We start from the raw sequence: 15,297 nt of genomic DNA on the forward strand, positions 1-15,297 counted from the left end.
AAAGAAAACTGCCGGTTATTTGGAGTAAGTAAACTGAGAGGAAGGAAGACTGACCCTATATCCCTACCTGGGGGGAACCATCCTTCTCCCACTACATAATAACCTGCTTAGTGCATGTGGTGCTGACCCTACTTCTATCCTGCTCTGGGCATAGGCAGGTAATCCAAGCACACAAACAAAATACTTCATTCCTTGATCACTTTGTTCATGGATGGGCAGATCATAAGTCAGGCCAATCAGGGTCCTCCCTAGACTTGTGCTGAAGCCATAGGCTACCGGTACCATGTAGACTGGGACTATTAAGAGACATCTTTTCGAATTCCAGAAAATCTATCAGAGGATGAAGCCAGACAAAGCCAGGACCCCAACACATGCAGCAACTATATATGAAATCAGCCCACCGTTGAGCATAAGCCAAAAATCTTCCTTCTACACTTAAGCTAGTTTGACATTCTTTTGGTTACTCACAACTAAGTTTCTTGGATCACTCCAGGCCAATGTACATTTGACTCCTCACAGTCATAATGAAAAACTATTGATGAAGAAAGTATGTCATTTCCCTTATGTGTGTTGATAAAGATAAAAGGTTGAGAACCATTTTTAAGGGATAGTGTATTTCATGGAAAATAAAATAGAATCAGTGTTGCTAATTTGTAACAGCATATATACCAAAGCAAATAAAAACTGCCATTACTATCTTTTGAAACTAAAATTCTGTTAGGTATGTCATGGAAGCAGAAAAATTGATTCATTAGCAATTGCTATAGTTCAGTTTTTGTGTGTTTTCCTTTTTAAATTAGATGCTTAACTTTTTAAGAATGTAATTTTAAGATTAACTGGATTTTATAAATGTTACAATAATTATATTTCAATATTTTCAGGATAAGCACATATTGATTTTAAATAAAAACATTTATATTCAATGTAATATTATTTACCACTATGCAGAATTCAATTTAAAATAGTTATCCTTATATCCTAAGAATATAATGGTGGGGAAGATGTTATTAAATTGTTTCACCTAGAGAGCACAGAGGAAGCCTTCACATTACTTATTAAGCAGCCATACAAACAGAGTTATGAGGTTGGGTAAATAAAGCAAAGTCCTTGAGTCCTGTAAAGGTAATTTTATGCATACCTGAGAGTTCAGTCAGTTTTTCAGCTCTTTTACTCTTAGTTACAATTATTCCAATCTTGAAATAAAAACAAAAATTATTATTAATATAATAAGTTATTTCCTCCCAATAAGAATACATTTAACTATTCCTGTAGATAATATTGGGGCAGAAAAAAAAAGAATTTATATAGCTAAAATAAGCTAGTAACTACAAAAGAAAGAAGCAACATGTGAGAAACTTTTTCTCATTGTGTTTTTGGCAAATAAATTTAGCTATGAGTTCACTGTACATTATTTAACTTTTAGAGTTACTATGCTTTTCATTGATAAGTATGCCAGAAACTGTTTAAACAATCTGGGTAATTCACAAAATACATGTCCAATTTTTAAAAAATAAATTACAGCCGGGCGCGGTGGCTCAAGCCTGTAATCCCAGTACTTTGGGAGGCCGAGGCGGGTGGGTCACGAGGTCAAGAGATCGAGACCATCCTGGTCAACATGGTGAAACCCCGTCTCTACTAAAAATACAAAAAATTAGCTGGGCATGGTGGTGCGTGCCTGTAATCCCAGCTACTCAGGAGGCTGAGGCAGGAGAATTGCCTGAACCCAGGAGGCGGAGGTTGCGGTGAGCCGAGATCGCGCCATTGCACTCCAGCCTGGGTAACATGAGTGAAACTCCGTCTCAAAAAAAAAATTAAATAAATAAATAAATAAATAAATAAATTACAGCCGGGCGTGGTGGCTCACGCTTGTAATCTTGGCACTTTGGGAGGCTGAGGCATGTGGATCACGAGGTCAAGAGATCAAGACCATCCTGGCCAACATGGTGAAACCCTGACTCTACTAAAATATACAAAAATTAGCTGGGTGTGGTGGTGCATGCCTGTAGTCCCAGCTACTCGGGAGGCTGAGGCAGTAGAATTGCTTGAACCTGGGAGGCAGAGGTTGCAGTGAGCCAAGATTGCGCCATTGCACTCCAGCCTGGGTAACAAGAGCAAAACTCCGACTCAAAAAAATAAATAAATAAATAAATAAATAACATTTGGCAGCAAAATAGGAATCTAATTCCGAATTCTATTACTTATATACGTACCTGACTAATAGGATTTTGATCAAAATATTCCTCTACAAAGTATTCCAACAACTGTTTGAACAAAAAAAAGACATACTAAATAAAGGCAAAATAACAACCATATATAACATGTCCAATTGGTGTTTGTGAAACTTGTTTATCAAGCCTCACTTCTCGTGACTTTTAAACTTAACAGATTTTCCTTTTTTTTTTTTTTTTTTTAAAGACGGGGTTTCACCATGTTGGTCAGGCTGGTCTTGAACTCCCGACCTCAGGTGATCCGCCCACCTTGGCCTCCAAAGTGCTTGGATTACAGGCGTGAGCCACCACGCCCGGCAAACTTACAGATTTTCAAAGTATGTTAATAAAAATATTAAATCATAAAAACCTCAATTTGAAATGGTGGGTGATGAGATAGGTTTGAGCTAGGTTTTAAAAGATGGAACCATTTGGATGTGCCAGAAAAAAATTTAAACAAGGGAAAGGTCCAATGAAGAGAGATGGGAGAATGAGCAGAATTGAGAACAGGTTTTGTTGAATTAGGAATAATATGAATGTGTTTGTAATCTGAGGAGAAAGATTTAAGTAAGGCAAAGGAGAATGAAGATTCAATAAAGAAAAGGAATAACTGACAAAGCAAGATCCTGATGTGGGGTGAAAGGATAGAAATTAAAAATACAAATAATTAGCTATGTTGGTTTATAATTTCTTTAAATGACCTGGTAGTACTTCTACTTAGCTATCATTAGTATTAACTAAAAATACAAAGCAAAAAAAAATTTTTTAATTGCATTCTTTAAAAATATCCTTTAGAATCCAGTGTTCTTCCCCACTTTTTTAGTAAAAATTAAAGTGATTTTAGTACAAATTTAAATGATTTAGCATAAATTTAAATTTTACCTTTAAAGTACATGTCAGTCTATTAGGCTTTAAATCTTGGTCTTCCATTGTTCTTGATCCATCTACTACCACATAAAGGTGACGCATCTACCAGAAAAAAGAAAGGGCCAATTTCAAGTATATGTTTTGTTTTGTAGAAACTGGGTCTTACTTTGTTGCCCAGGCTGGTTTCAAACCCCTGGGCTCAAACAATCCTCCCACCTTGGCCTCCCAAAGTGCTGGGATTATAGGTGTGAGCCACTGTGCTCACACCTCAAGTGCCATTTTGACTAGTAAAAATGACATTTAATAATTATATATTCTATGTATATATTTTTAATGTATCATTTTTAAAAGTTTGTTTTGCTATTGTTTTTTCTAGTAAGGTAGAATGTTTCTCTAACCCAAACTAGTTCTGTACTAGTAAAAGAAAAAATAATGACATACCATTCCAAGTCGAACTTGTCCATGGTGCTCAAATACTCTGTCAAAATTATACAAACATTTTAATGGAATTCCATATACTATCCCCTACACAAAAAAATAAACACAACTTTCCAATTGACCTGCTTTTTCTTTTTTTTCTAATTCTGATTAAGAATGTCATAACGTGCATTTTTTAGTGGAGTAAATAATTAATGTATGGAATACACATAATTATAGGTATTGTAGATAGTCTCTAACGACCATTTTCCTGCTGAGGCAAGGGTAAGTGGCTAGTTCTTTCCCCATGGTCAGAAGGCAACAGGTCAGCTCCCTGAAGCACAGCTGAAATGAAGTACTGAGGGGTGTTTATAGCTAGAAAGGCTTAAAATGAATATATTTTACCTTTTTAACACACATAGGAAGAGGTTACATACCTTTTTCTCTTTGCCTTAAATAGAATGTCTTCTATTGTAGCTTTAAGTGATCCAGATTCATCTTCTTTAAGAATCTCCCTGTAAGTCATAATTATTTGTTTGAAAAGATAAGCTAAAATGATTACTAGCCCAAATGAAATGAAAACATATCTCCACATAAAGATTTACATGTGAGTGTTCATGGCTGCATTTTCCTAACAGCCAAAAACTGTAAAGAACCTAAATATTCACGGACTAGTGAAAGGAAAAACAACAACGTGGCATAACTATAGATGGGAATACTATTCAGCAATAGAAAATGAAGTTTTTTTGTTTTTGTTTTTAAAGGTGGGGTTTCACCATGATGGCCAGGCTGGTTTTGAACTCCTGACCTCAGGTGATCCACCCACCTCAGCCTCCCAAAGTGCTAGGATTACAGGCGTGAGCCACCACGCCTGGCTTAAATGAAGTATTAATACATGCTGCAACATGGATGAGTCTTGAAAATAGGCGAAAGCCAGCCACAACAGACCACTTATTATAGTCACGCAGTGCTTACTGACAGGGATACATTCTGAGAAATGCATTGTTAGGCAATTTCATCATTGTGTGAATATCACAGAGTATACTTACACAAACCTAGATGGTATAGCCTATCCCATGCCTAGGCTACAAACCTGTACAGCATGTTACTATACTGAATATCTAAGACAACTGTAATACAATGGTCAGTATTTATATATCTAAACATACATAGAAAAGGCACAGTAAAAATACCGTATTACATCATGGGACCACTGTCATTTACGCGGTCTTTGACCAAAACATCATTATGCGGCACATGACTGTATATGGTCACATTTTTGTGAAATGTCCAGAAAAGGTTAAATTTAGAAACAAAAAGGTAGATTAATGATTGCCTAAGGATGAAATTAGGAATGAAATTAATTGTAAATGGATATGAAGGATCTTACTGGAGTGATTAAAATGTTCTAGAACTGGTTTATGGTGATGGCTGCAGAGCTCAGTAAATTTTCTATTAATAAAATCACTGAATTGTACATTGGAAATGGGTAATTTTAACATATGTAAAATATACCTTAATAAAGTTGTTTAAAAAAAGACAACATCTAAAAGACAGAGCAATAATGCTCTCCTTACCATGTTCTTTCATAGCCTCCTTCCCATCGCTTAGTTCTTTCAGGTTCTTCATCCATTGTTTTTAAATGTATTTTATTATTCAATAATCTGTAAAAACCATTAGAATGTAAGTTATCTAAAGATGTTTGTTACAAAATGCATCCAATTAAATTAGAAAATTAGACACATAAAGTAAAAAAAAAAAAAAAAAAAATCAGAATGCCAGGTCATCTTATTCTTTGTATTTTACTCAATAATTGTCATTAGATAAAAATCCTCATAGAATTCCATTTCTCATTTCCAAGAAATAATATAAACACTTATACACAAACTTGGCACCAATAAAAATAAGCATGTTTTTACAATTTGTAAAGGAACAAAAATACTTTATAGATGTGTCACATGACAAACTGTGAGGAGTATGGGTGTAGCTGAACAAGATTAGACATAGCTAATTATTATAGCTGAGTGACATACGTGATTCATTGCACTCTCTCTCCATCTTTGTGTATGTCTAAATTTTCTCAAAACCAAAAGGTTTTAAATGACATTTATTATTTATAAATGGGTAAATGCTTACGGCTCATAATTTTTTTTTAAAAAAAGACAAAATTAAACATAGTTCTTTGAGACATCTCCAAACTGCTTTCCATACTGGCTGAACTAATTTATATTCCTACCAACAGTGGAGAAGCGTTCCCTTTTCTCCACAACCTTGCCGACATTTGTTATTTTTTGACTTTTGATAACACCCATTCTGACTGGTGGTGAGATGGTTTTGTGATTTTGATTTGCATTGTGGTTTTGCATTTCTCTAATGATCAGTAATGTTGAGCATTTTTTCATATATTTGTTGGCTACATGTATGTCGATCCAACAATCCGATTACTTTCTAGTAGAGACGGAAAAGTCTCTAAAGTGCTGGGATTATCGGCGTGGCAATGTTCTCAATGTTTTTAAAATCAAATTCTTGGCAGGACAGTGGCTCAAACCTATAATCCCAGCAATTTGGGTGGCCAAGGCAAAAGGATCACTTGAGTTCAGGAGTTCCAGACCAGCCTGGGCAATAAAGTGAGACCTCGCCTCTATAAAACATCAAAAAATAAGCTGGGAGAGGTGGCGAGTGCTTTTAGTCCCAGCTACTTGGGAGGGTAAAGCGGAAGGATGGCTTGAGCCCAGGAGAGTCGCTGCAGTGAGTCGTGTTCACTACTGCACTCCAGACTGGGTGACAGAGGGAGACCCTGTCTCTAAATAAATAAATAAACAAAAATAGGAACTGAGAGACTTTCGGCTGATCACATCAAAGGACTTCTCAAATATATATATATATATATATATATATAATCAGTGGTCTCTTTCCTAGAATCCAACCCCAGACAATCCACATTCCTCAGCATATGCCTACTGGTGTGATTCCCGTTACATGAGCTCGGAATGTTATCTGCAAACAAATGAGAGCACCAAACATCGCGATGTAAGAAGCTTTCCCCCACACCTTACCCTACCAAGTACTATGAAACTGGCAAGGGTCATTATTGTCCTTATTTTTCAGGTATGGGATTCAGGGTCAGAGGTTGGTCACTCTCTCAATCGGATCACAAACTCGAACCCTGAACCATCATTTCTAAAAGCTGCGCTTTTACTCAGGGAGGGAGGGCCTGCAGCCTCCAATGCTACTGGGCAGCTCCCCAGACGAAAGTTACCTTCCTCTGCGTTCACACGCTCCCTCACATCCACCTTTCCTACAAGCCCAGGCAGGGCAATTCAGCCTCTGTTCCCCGCCACGAATACCCTCCTAGCCGCCTAGCTAGCCAGATGTCCTGCCCCACCTCTCCGCCTCACAGACTTGCACCCGTGGACTCACCGGCCCCGCTGGAAGGACGCTCAGCCGGAAGCTCCGCCCCGCTGCTTTAGGTGCGACCCCGAAGTCCTTCCGCCGCGCGCTGCTGCCAAGCCGAAACGTTCCGGCTGTTGCAGGCGGCAGCTGCCGGAGCGGGGCGCTCGGGTGCAGAGCATGCTCGGCGCTGACCTGAGGCGCGGAAAGGGACCGCCTTCCAGCTGGAATTCACAGAGAACCATAAAGAGTGGTCGCCATTCGTTCTCGGAAGGTCGAAGGCTCTGCAGCCGTCGACCTGGGTTCTGAGGAGCTCGATCTAGTTTTTCTGCTTCTGATAGATTGGGATGAAGGAACCTGGCCATAGAAGCAAGGCCAGAGCTATCCTTGATTCCTGCTGTGTATTTCAGGACTCCTCCGTTGCTCTTGCTGTTCATTCAGCTAACATTAATCATCTACTTTGGACCTGATGCATGTCTAAGCACTGAGGAAATAGCAATGAAAAACTGACAAAAAATCCTTGCTCTCGTGGAGTTTTCCTTCTCCAAGGGGAGTCACTATGAAGAAAAACATATACTATATGAAATGGTGATAGTGCTGTGGAGAAAAACTAAGCATTGAAGGGGAAAAATTGCAGTTTAAAATAGGGTGGCCAGACTGGGCGCGTTGGCTCACTCCTGTAATCCCAGGCATGGAGATTTGGGAGGCCGAGGGGGGTGGGTCATCTGAGGGCAGGAGTTCGAGACCAGCCTGGCCAACATGGTGAAACCCCCAACTCTACTAAAAATACAAAATTTTAGGCGGGCCTGGTGGCAGGCGCCTGTAATCCCAGCTACTCGGGAGGCTGAGACAGAAGAATCCCTTGAACTCGGGAGGCAGAGGCTGCAGCGAGCCGAGGTCGCGCCATTTTCACTCCAGCCTGGGTGGCAGGAGCAAAACGCCGTCTCAAAAAATAAAATAAAGTGAAATAGGGTGGCCAGGAGTCTTCGCTGAGAAGACAGTTAAGCCATGACCTGGATGAGGAAGGGTGTTAACCCTGCTGATACCTAGGGAAAAAGCTCTTCAGACAAAGAGAGCTGCAAGTGCAAAGGCCCTGAGGTAGAAGTATATTGGGCTCTTTGACGACTGCAGGAGTGAGCAGGGGATACGCAGTGGCAGCTGCCATCAAAAGTGTAAGGTGGGGAGGAGAGGCTGTGAGCATTGCTAAGAGCTTTGGAGGAATTGTGTTGTGATGGCTTGGACCAGCAGCTGGTGAGAAGTGACTGAATTCTTAATCTTCCCAATACACCGGATGTGTGTTATGAAAAAAGAATAAAAGATACCTCTAAAGTCTTTAGCTCAGCAACCGAAAGGTTGGAGTTGCAATTATTGAAATGTTGGCGGAGTCAGTAAGATGAATTCAGTTTTGGACAAGTCATTTGAGTGCCGATTAATACGAGTGGAATCACTGGCATACCTGAGAAATGGAGAGACAGTGCACCCCCAGACGATCAGAAAAGGATTAGGAATAACAAAGGCACTGCAGAAGCTGGGGCCTCTTTCTTTCTACATCAGCATATTCATCCCCTCCATTGTCTTTATTTTATTGTTACAAAATTCTTCTCATCTCTGTTGTCTCCCTCAAAAATCTAAACAGAAGGTATCTTGCATAACAGTGGAAAGAACATCCCTGGATTGAAAATCAGGCTCTGACACACTGGCTGGGTGACCTCAAGCAAGTCACAACCGAAGTCTATGAACTAATGTGTAAAATGGGCTTGTCTCCACCAACCCTACAGGACTTAGTGGCAGCTCTGTAACCAGTCTCATTTCTTCCCAGAAGACAAGATTTTATTGTTTAGTTTTTGTGTTGTCTTTGCATTTTTTTTTTTTTTAAGACAGTCTCGCCGGGTGCGGTGGCTCACGCCTGTAATCCCAGCATCCCAGCACTTTGCGAGGCCGAGGCGGGCTGATCACGAGGTCAAGAGATTGAGATCATCCAACATGGAGAAACCCCGTCTCTACCAAAAAAATACAAAATTAGCTGGTCTGGTCGTGGTGGCGCGCACCTGCAGTCCCAGCTACTCGGAAGGCTGAGGCAGGAGAATTGCTTGATCCTGGGAGGCGGAGGTTGCAGTGAGCCAAGATTGCGCCACTGCACTCCAGCCTGGCGCCTGACGACAGAACGAGACTCTGTTTTTTTTTTTTAAAAAAAAACTCAGTCTCGCTCTCATCCGCCAGGCTAGAGTGCAACGGCATGATCTTGGCTCACTGCAACCTCTGCCTTCTGGGTTCAAGCAATTCTCCTGCCTCAGCTTCCTAAGTAGCTGGAATTACAGGCGCCTGCCACCACGCCCGGCTAATTTTTATATTTTTAGTAGAGATGGGGTTTCACCATATTGGCCAGGCTGGTCTCAACTCCAGACCTCAGGTGATCTGCCCGCCTTGGCCTCCCAAAGTTTTGCGATTACAGGCGTGAGCCCCACGCCCGGCGAAAAAAGTTTTTAAAGGGAGAGAAGGGGAAATTAGTTGTGCAATGTCGTGAAGCTTCCATGCTTGCCTCCCTCCCACTTTTGATCCCATTAGAGAACTCACATACAAACTCCACATCTTTCGTGCCCTTTCTTCCTAACCACACTTTTCCTTCCTTCCTTCCATCAATCCTAACCAACCATCCTATTGCAAGATGGGATGCATTCCTCTAGGACAAACAGCCTAGAGGAAAAGACTTTAAGGAAAACCAGGAAAAGGACAGAGGACTACCCAATAGATATTAAACATATTGGTGAAGGGAGAAGACTGAAAGAGTTTTCCTAACTGTAATACCTGCTCTGTTTAGATTCCAGATATGGATGTTAAGATTCAACTAGGAATGGTACTAAAGCAAACCAATATAAAACATGCATAAATCTATAACTTCTTGGCATGCACATGACTGACATAATATTCTAATCATATTCAAAGTGGTAGAATAAATTATGTAACCTACTCAGATGCTTTTTTCAACTTGTAAAACTATAAATAATGGAATAATCTGTTCTTTGCCTATGCGTGGCTGGACACAATCAACAGGGTTAGGACATTCACAATCATCTTAGCCAGTGTATCAAAGTGAGATATAAAACGCATGCAACCTGAATAGACAGGTTCCCTTACAGGAAAACTAAATCATTCCAGAAGGCCTCATTGAAAACCTCTGTTAACTGACAACAGTATCTAACAATTGTGATCTTGATATGCAAGCTATTTGCTCTATCCTAAAGAAGCATTTATCATGTAAAAATAAATGCCAAACCTGTATTCTCTGTCTAGAACTCAAAAGAATTTACACTCTAAGGCTGCACCCAGCACAGACCAATCATATGGGATTGGATGATACCCGCACTTTAAAAAACACAATTTGCTTTTAGAAAACTTGTTAAAGTGCCCTCTTGCTTTCTCCCCTTTCCCCCTCCCCTGGCAAAAAAAAAAAAAAAAAAAAAAAAAAAAAAAAACTTGTTAAAGTTTCACCTTCTGGCTTTGGAAGATAGGGGTAGCTAGGCATATTTACTTTTGTACAAGGACTGAGTCACACATTAACTATGAGATTATTACAAATATATTTTACATATACAAAAAACTGAAGGGGGGCTAATTTCTCCAAGGTGCCACAGCAAGTAACTGCAGAAGGACAAAGTAAAAATAGGACAACACATGCACGCAATACCAAGGAGGTCTTGTGGTAGCAACTGGAAACCTTCCGGAGACACATTTCCACATTTCATTGTAGTCACACACAAAACCTTAGTTATGGATCCATGCTTCTCATAACGCCAAAATGGCACTATTCTAATTTACGAACACAATGTTTTTTAAAAACTACCCAAATTATTGTTTTTGCCCACTCCTTCCCATTAGAATAAATGTAGACAGTAAGAAACAAGAGGGACGACGCAGTCCTCCATCAAATTTGTCCTTTCACACGAGATGGCATGGTGTAGTGTAGCAGAATCATGAGCTGCCAGGAAATTATGAAGTCTGATTCCTCCAGCTGAGTCTTTGAAAAAGTCCAGATGGGAAACGCTTCCATCCTGATGCTGAAGCAAGGAGAATGTCCTTGTGTGAGGGATTCTCAACACCAACTGAAGCTAAGGTCCCTGGAGCCATGATAAAAGCACTTTTCTGCCCTGATTTTTATTTACACACATGTACCCATTCAGGTCTTTACAAATTACAGTTATTTCCCAGGAAGCCTTTATAAGTACTTAAAATGCACTCAATATTAAAATAGGATACTTTATTTACATCATAATGATCTATCTCACATTAGCCAGTCCATTGATTAACAAAGTCAACAGAGGATGGAAGTATAGAATCTAATAGTCCAGGCTGGGTGTAGTGTAATCCTAGCACCTTGGGAGGCCAAGGTGGGATCACCTGAGGTCAGGAGTTTGAGACCAGCCTGGCCAGTATGGTGAAACCCTGTCTTTAAAAAAAAAAAAAAAAAAAAAATCTTAACAGTCCAAGAGACCAAGATCCTAATTCCTTGTTTTGCCACTTGTTAGTGTATCATATCATTAGTTCCTTGTCTATAAAACAAGAAATGGTCACATGTCAAAAGATTGTGAGGATTAAATATCATGTATTTATGTATATATAACTTATTTACAACAAATACTAGTTGACTTCATTTTATTTCAAAAAAAATAGGAGGCACATGTAACAAAACATTAACATGTTATTTCTGGGTGGTTGATACTTCTATTTTATACTTCTCCGTATTTCTTTAAATTTTTCAAAATAAAATATTGATCCTATATACTTTTAATACAAAGTCACACATGTAGGACATCACATACGCAGGGAATCTTTATAAAATGAACTATGTGCTTTCAACAAACTCCTTAGAACAATGGTTTATAACAAAGCAGAACTGCAACAAGAACCACAGGTCAGAAATGGAAGGGATGTCAGAAATCTAATCTAAAACCTCTGACTTTTTAGACTAGGAAACTGAGTGACTGGGTTTTCAAATTTACATCCAGCTGGTTAATGCCAACACCAACAGAAACACTCTGATCCTGGTTTCCTAAATGGTATTTGGAATAAATACATGTGAAAATTTTTCTCATTTTTAAAGTTTCAAAGTCCAATTTCATGGCACAACTTTACAATGTAAATTCTTGCTACTTCACTTTCTAACTACAGCTGAATAGTTTTGTTTTGTGAAAATACTGACAAATTTGCCTTCATGAAATAAGTACACTGACTTCCAGAACAAGTTGTTAAAAATTTAACACAGGAAAGGCAGTTAAAGGTACTCATCAAGAGAGTCCTTTTCATTTGGTATAAACCCAAAAGCTATGAAAATATCGTTTGTATTGGCCAGGCATGGTGGTTCACACCTGCAATCCCAGCACTTTGGGAGGCCAAGACGGGCGGATCATGAGGTCAAGAGATCGAGACCATCCTGGCCAACATAGTGAAAAACCCCATTACTAAAATACAAAAATTAGCTGGGCGTGGTGACATGTACCTGTAGTCCCAGCCACCCGGGAGGCTGACACAGGAGAATTGCTTGAACCCGGGAGGTAGAGGTTGCAGTGAGTCGAGATAGCACTCCAGCCTGGCACCTGGCAACAGAGCAAGCCTCTATCTCAAAAAACTTTTGTATAATTATGAACAGCATGCAGAAGATTAAGAATTTATTCAATTTGAAGAAATAAATCATATAATGGAAACATTTAAAAGTTTATCTCTGGAAAATAATTCAAAATATCAAAAATTATATACTTAAATGTCTTAAATGCATACAAAAGGCAGTTTATAGATTATTCTAAAAAAGGGTTTTAGAAAAGTCTAAACTAGAATGATCACAATCAACTTAGCACAGTGCTATCAACTAATTTTATTTTACTAATAAGCATCTGAATTTTTCCAACAAAAAAACAGGCTTTCTTACAGACTGCTATAAAATGGTGGGTTCCCAAGGCTCTTGCTGTAGCATTCCTCTCCTATAATACAACCCATTGCATGTGTATGAATCCACAGGCCCCACCCCCCCAAAAAAAAAAATCTGAATTTTAAAAAAAGTGATACAATTTAAGGGCACCATTTGAAATTATTTGGTATCTCATGGTATAGCATTCTATTTCCAGACACATCAGCATTCCTACAGCCAACGGACTGGGAAATGACCAACCAGCATAGCACCCAAAAGAGTATAAACAACAACAGATACAACTCCTGAGTGTGGTTTTCCACAGCTGTATGTTAACAGCACTAACAATATCAAACAGGTTATTATGGAAACATCAGATTTAATACCTTATAAAATATGTATGGAAATTGAATCCTATAAGATACAGGTCAAGTCACAATGGAATTACAAATGTAATCAGATATTCTGATATAATGAAAAGGTCTAGCTGGTTTTAAAAAAATGCATATAAACCATAAAAGATAAAAAGTATTTAAAAATACACAAAATTCTAACCACTGGGTTTAAACTTTGATTTTAAAAACGTATATATTTACAATCTTTAAATTTCACACATTTGTTACTTTTACATGATCTTTATTATCAGGATAACATAAGAAAAACCTCTTTTAACCATTCACATAACAGAAAAAAAATTAATAGAGAGGCTGTTAGATTGTTAAATACATAGTAGCTAAAATATGAAAGGCCAGGGACTTTATTATTAATGGAGTCATAAAACAGACTTAACTAAAACTGTGTGCTAGGAAACAAGCAGTTTCACTTCAGAGAGGTCATTGCAGGAACCCAGTTTCCTTATGTGGAAAAGAATTATAAATAACAGTTATCTGAAGGGTGGTTGAAAGGATTAAGTGAGATCACCTATGCAAACAAATACCTGTAGGTATTAAGACGTTGTCTGGGGTGTGAAAGTTTAGTTCACACCAGAACCTTCCTTTAAGGCTTAAAAACCTCAAACAGTATTTCTTTCAAATACAAGAACCAATGTTTAAGGCATAAAATCCTTAATTGGAGTGTTCAGCCCAGTTGATTATTGAAAGCTATTTATAAATGCTTCAATGCTGACGATATTAAAGCAACCAAAACTTTGTGATGCTCACAAAGGTTTGGCTTCCTGGGTTATGGTCCAAAGTCATTTCCTTCTGAGAAGATTGCAGAGATGTCAGATACTTAATTTCTCAGACAACTCGGCATCAGCCTTCTATGTTTTCTGTCTATCATAGTCTCCAACCATCTTCTTGATGTGTGACAATTTGCTCTTTAACTGCTTGCAATGATTCTTCTTACTTTTGTAATCTGCAGACTAAAAAGGGAGAAAATAAATCACATAAATTCAACAAAATAAAAGCAGGTCTGTTGGGAAGGTAGAGGTGAACAAAAAAATGGAAGATTTAGTCAGAGAATTATTGGGAGTGTTGACTGAAGTAATATACTCAAGGTGCCTGGCAGTATCACTAACCACACAGGCAGCCGATTGTTTGCTCAATCCTATTTTCTAACCTGGGTTTTTACAAAGGATAGCCTCATTTCTAAAAATCTGCAAAATGACCAAGAAAACTTATGGGCCTTTTAGCTAACACATCATCTAAAACTGTAAGTAAAACAAGAAACTGGTGATCTCGGTTGACTGGGGAAAGGAAAACGGAATAGGGGATAAGAGAGATGGGAAATTTTACTGTATACCCTTTAAACTCTTATTTAAAATCATGATGCCTGTAATTTATAACTTTTTTGGGGGGGGAAAGGGTCTCATCCTATTGCCCAGGCTGGAGTGCAGTGGTACAATTATAGCGCCCTGCAGCTCTCAACGCCTGGGTTCAAGGAATTCTGTCTCAGTCTCTCTAGTAGCTAGGACTATAGGTATGTATCACAGCACCTGGATAATTTACAAAAATGTTAATATAGAACTTTTTTAAATGTTTTAAGTCAATAATGACTGACATGCCAAGTGTTACCAAGGGTACAGAACAACAGGAGTCTGGGGTGTTTGGTGGGAATGTAAACTGGTGTAACTACTTGGAAGGTTGTTTGACAGTATCTACTAGGCCGGGCGCGGTGGCTCATGCCTATAATCCCAGCACTTTGGGAGGCCGAGGCGGGTGGATCATGAGGTCAAGAGATCGAGACCATCCTGGTCAACATGGTGAAACCCCATCTCTACTAAAAATACAAAAATTTGCTGGGCATGGTGGCACATGCCTGTAGTCCCAGCTATTCGGGAGGCTGAGGCAGGAGAATTGCTTGAACCCAGGAGGTGGAGGTTGCGGTGAGCCAAATTGCGCCATTGCACTCCAGCCTGGGCAACAAGAGTGAAACTCCATCTCAAAAAAACAAAACAAAACAAGACAGTATCTACTAAAGCTGGATACACACATGCTCATCACTTCTATGTTCAAACATTTACAAATATGTTTGAAGCTGCAATTTATTATTATTTTTTCCTCCATATTGGTCAGG

At 39.0% G+C, this 15,297-nt stretch overlaps 2 protein-coding genes and 1 long non-coding RNA gene across 10 annotated transcripts in view; all 3 read right to left on the reverse strand.

Annotated features, from left to right (window-relative positions):
* Positions 1-6,979, reverse strand: part of LOC116552224 (general transcription factor IIH subunit 2) — a 33,266-nt gene extending 26,287 nt beyond the window's left edge. For 2 of the 5 annotated variants that reach the window (XM_032278907.1, XM_032278874.1), the window contains exons 1-7: positions 6,912-6,979; positions 5,069-5,155; positions 3,929-4,006; positions 3,516-3,552; positions 3,090-3,176; positions 2,211-2,261; positions 1,139-1,193 (exon numbers count right to left, since the gene is read on the reverse strand). In XM_032278907.1, the coding sequence (XP_032134798.1) occupies positions 1,139-1,193; positions 2,211-2,261; positions 3,090-3,176; positions 3,516-3,552; positions 3,929-4,006; positions 5,069-5,124 (364 nt within the window). In that variant the 5' untranslated portion in view covers positions 5,125-5,155; positions 6,912-6,979. Of the gene's footprint in view, positions 1-1,138; positions 1,194-2,210; positions 2,262-3,089; positions 3,177-3,515; positions 3,553-3,928; positions 4,007-5,068; positions 5,156-6,750 lie in introns of all 5 variants that reach the window. The other 3 variants (XM_032278881.1, XM_032278890.1, XM_032278900.1) reach the window with 3 other exon arrangements.
* A 3,461-nt stretch (positions 6,980-10,440) lies between these two features.
* On the reverse strand, positions 10,441-12,285 carry LOC116552244. The gene is made up of 2 exons (XR_004269294.1): positions 11,854-12,285; positions 10,441-11,822 (listed from the first exon to the last, which is right to left on the reverse strand). It is a non-coding gene; the product is annotated as an uncharacterized LOC116552244 (long non-coding RNA).
* Positions 12,286-13,349: 1,064 nt separating this feature from the next.
* Positions 13,350-15,297, reverse strand: part of OCLN (occludin) — a 61,787-nt gene continuing 59,839 nt past the window's right edge. For all 4 annotated transcript variants that reach the window (XM_032278931.1, XM_032278938.1, XM_032278925.1 and 1 more), the window contains exon 9: positions 13,350-14,143. In XM_032278931.1, the coding sequence (XP_032134822.1) occupies positions 14,042-14,143 (102 nt within the window). In that variant the 3' untranslated portion in view covers positions 13,350-14,041. The remainder of the gene's footprint in view (positions 14,144-15,297) is intronic.

This window comes from Sapajus apella, unplaced genomic scaffold, assembly GCF_009761245.1.
Source record: "Sapajus apella isolate SASKATOON/1434 unplaced genomic scaffold, GSC_monkey_1.0 scaffold1, whole genome shotgun sequence".
Classification (NCBI taxonomy): Eukaryota; Metazoa; Chordata; class Mammalia; order Primates; family Cebidae; genus Sapajus; species Sapajus apella.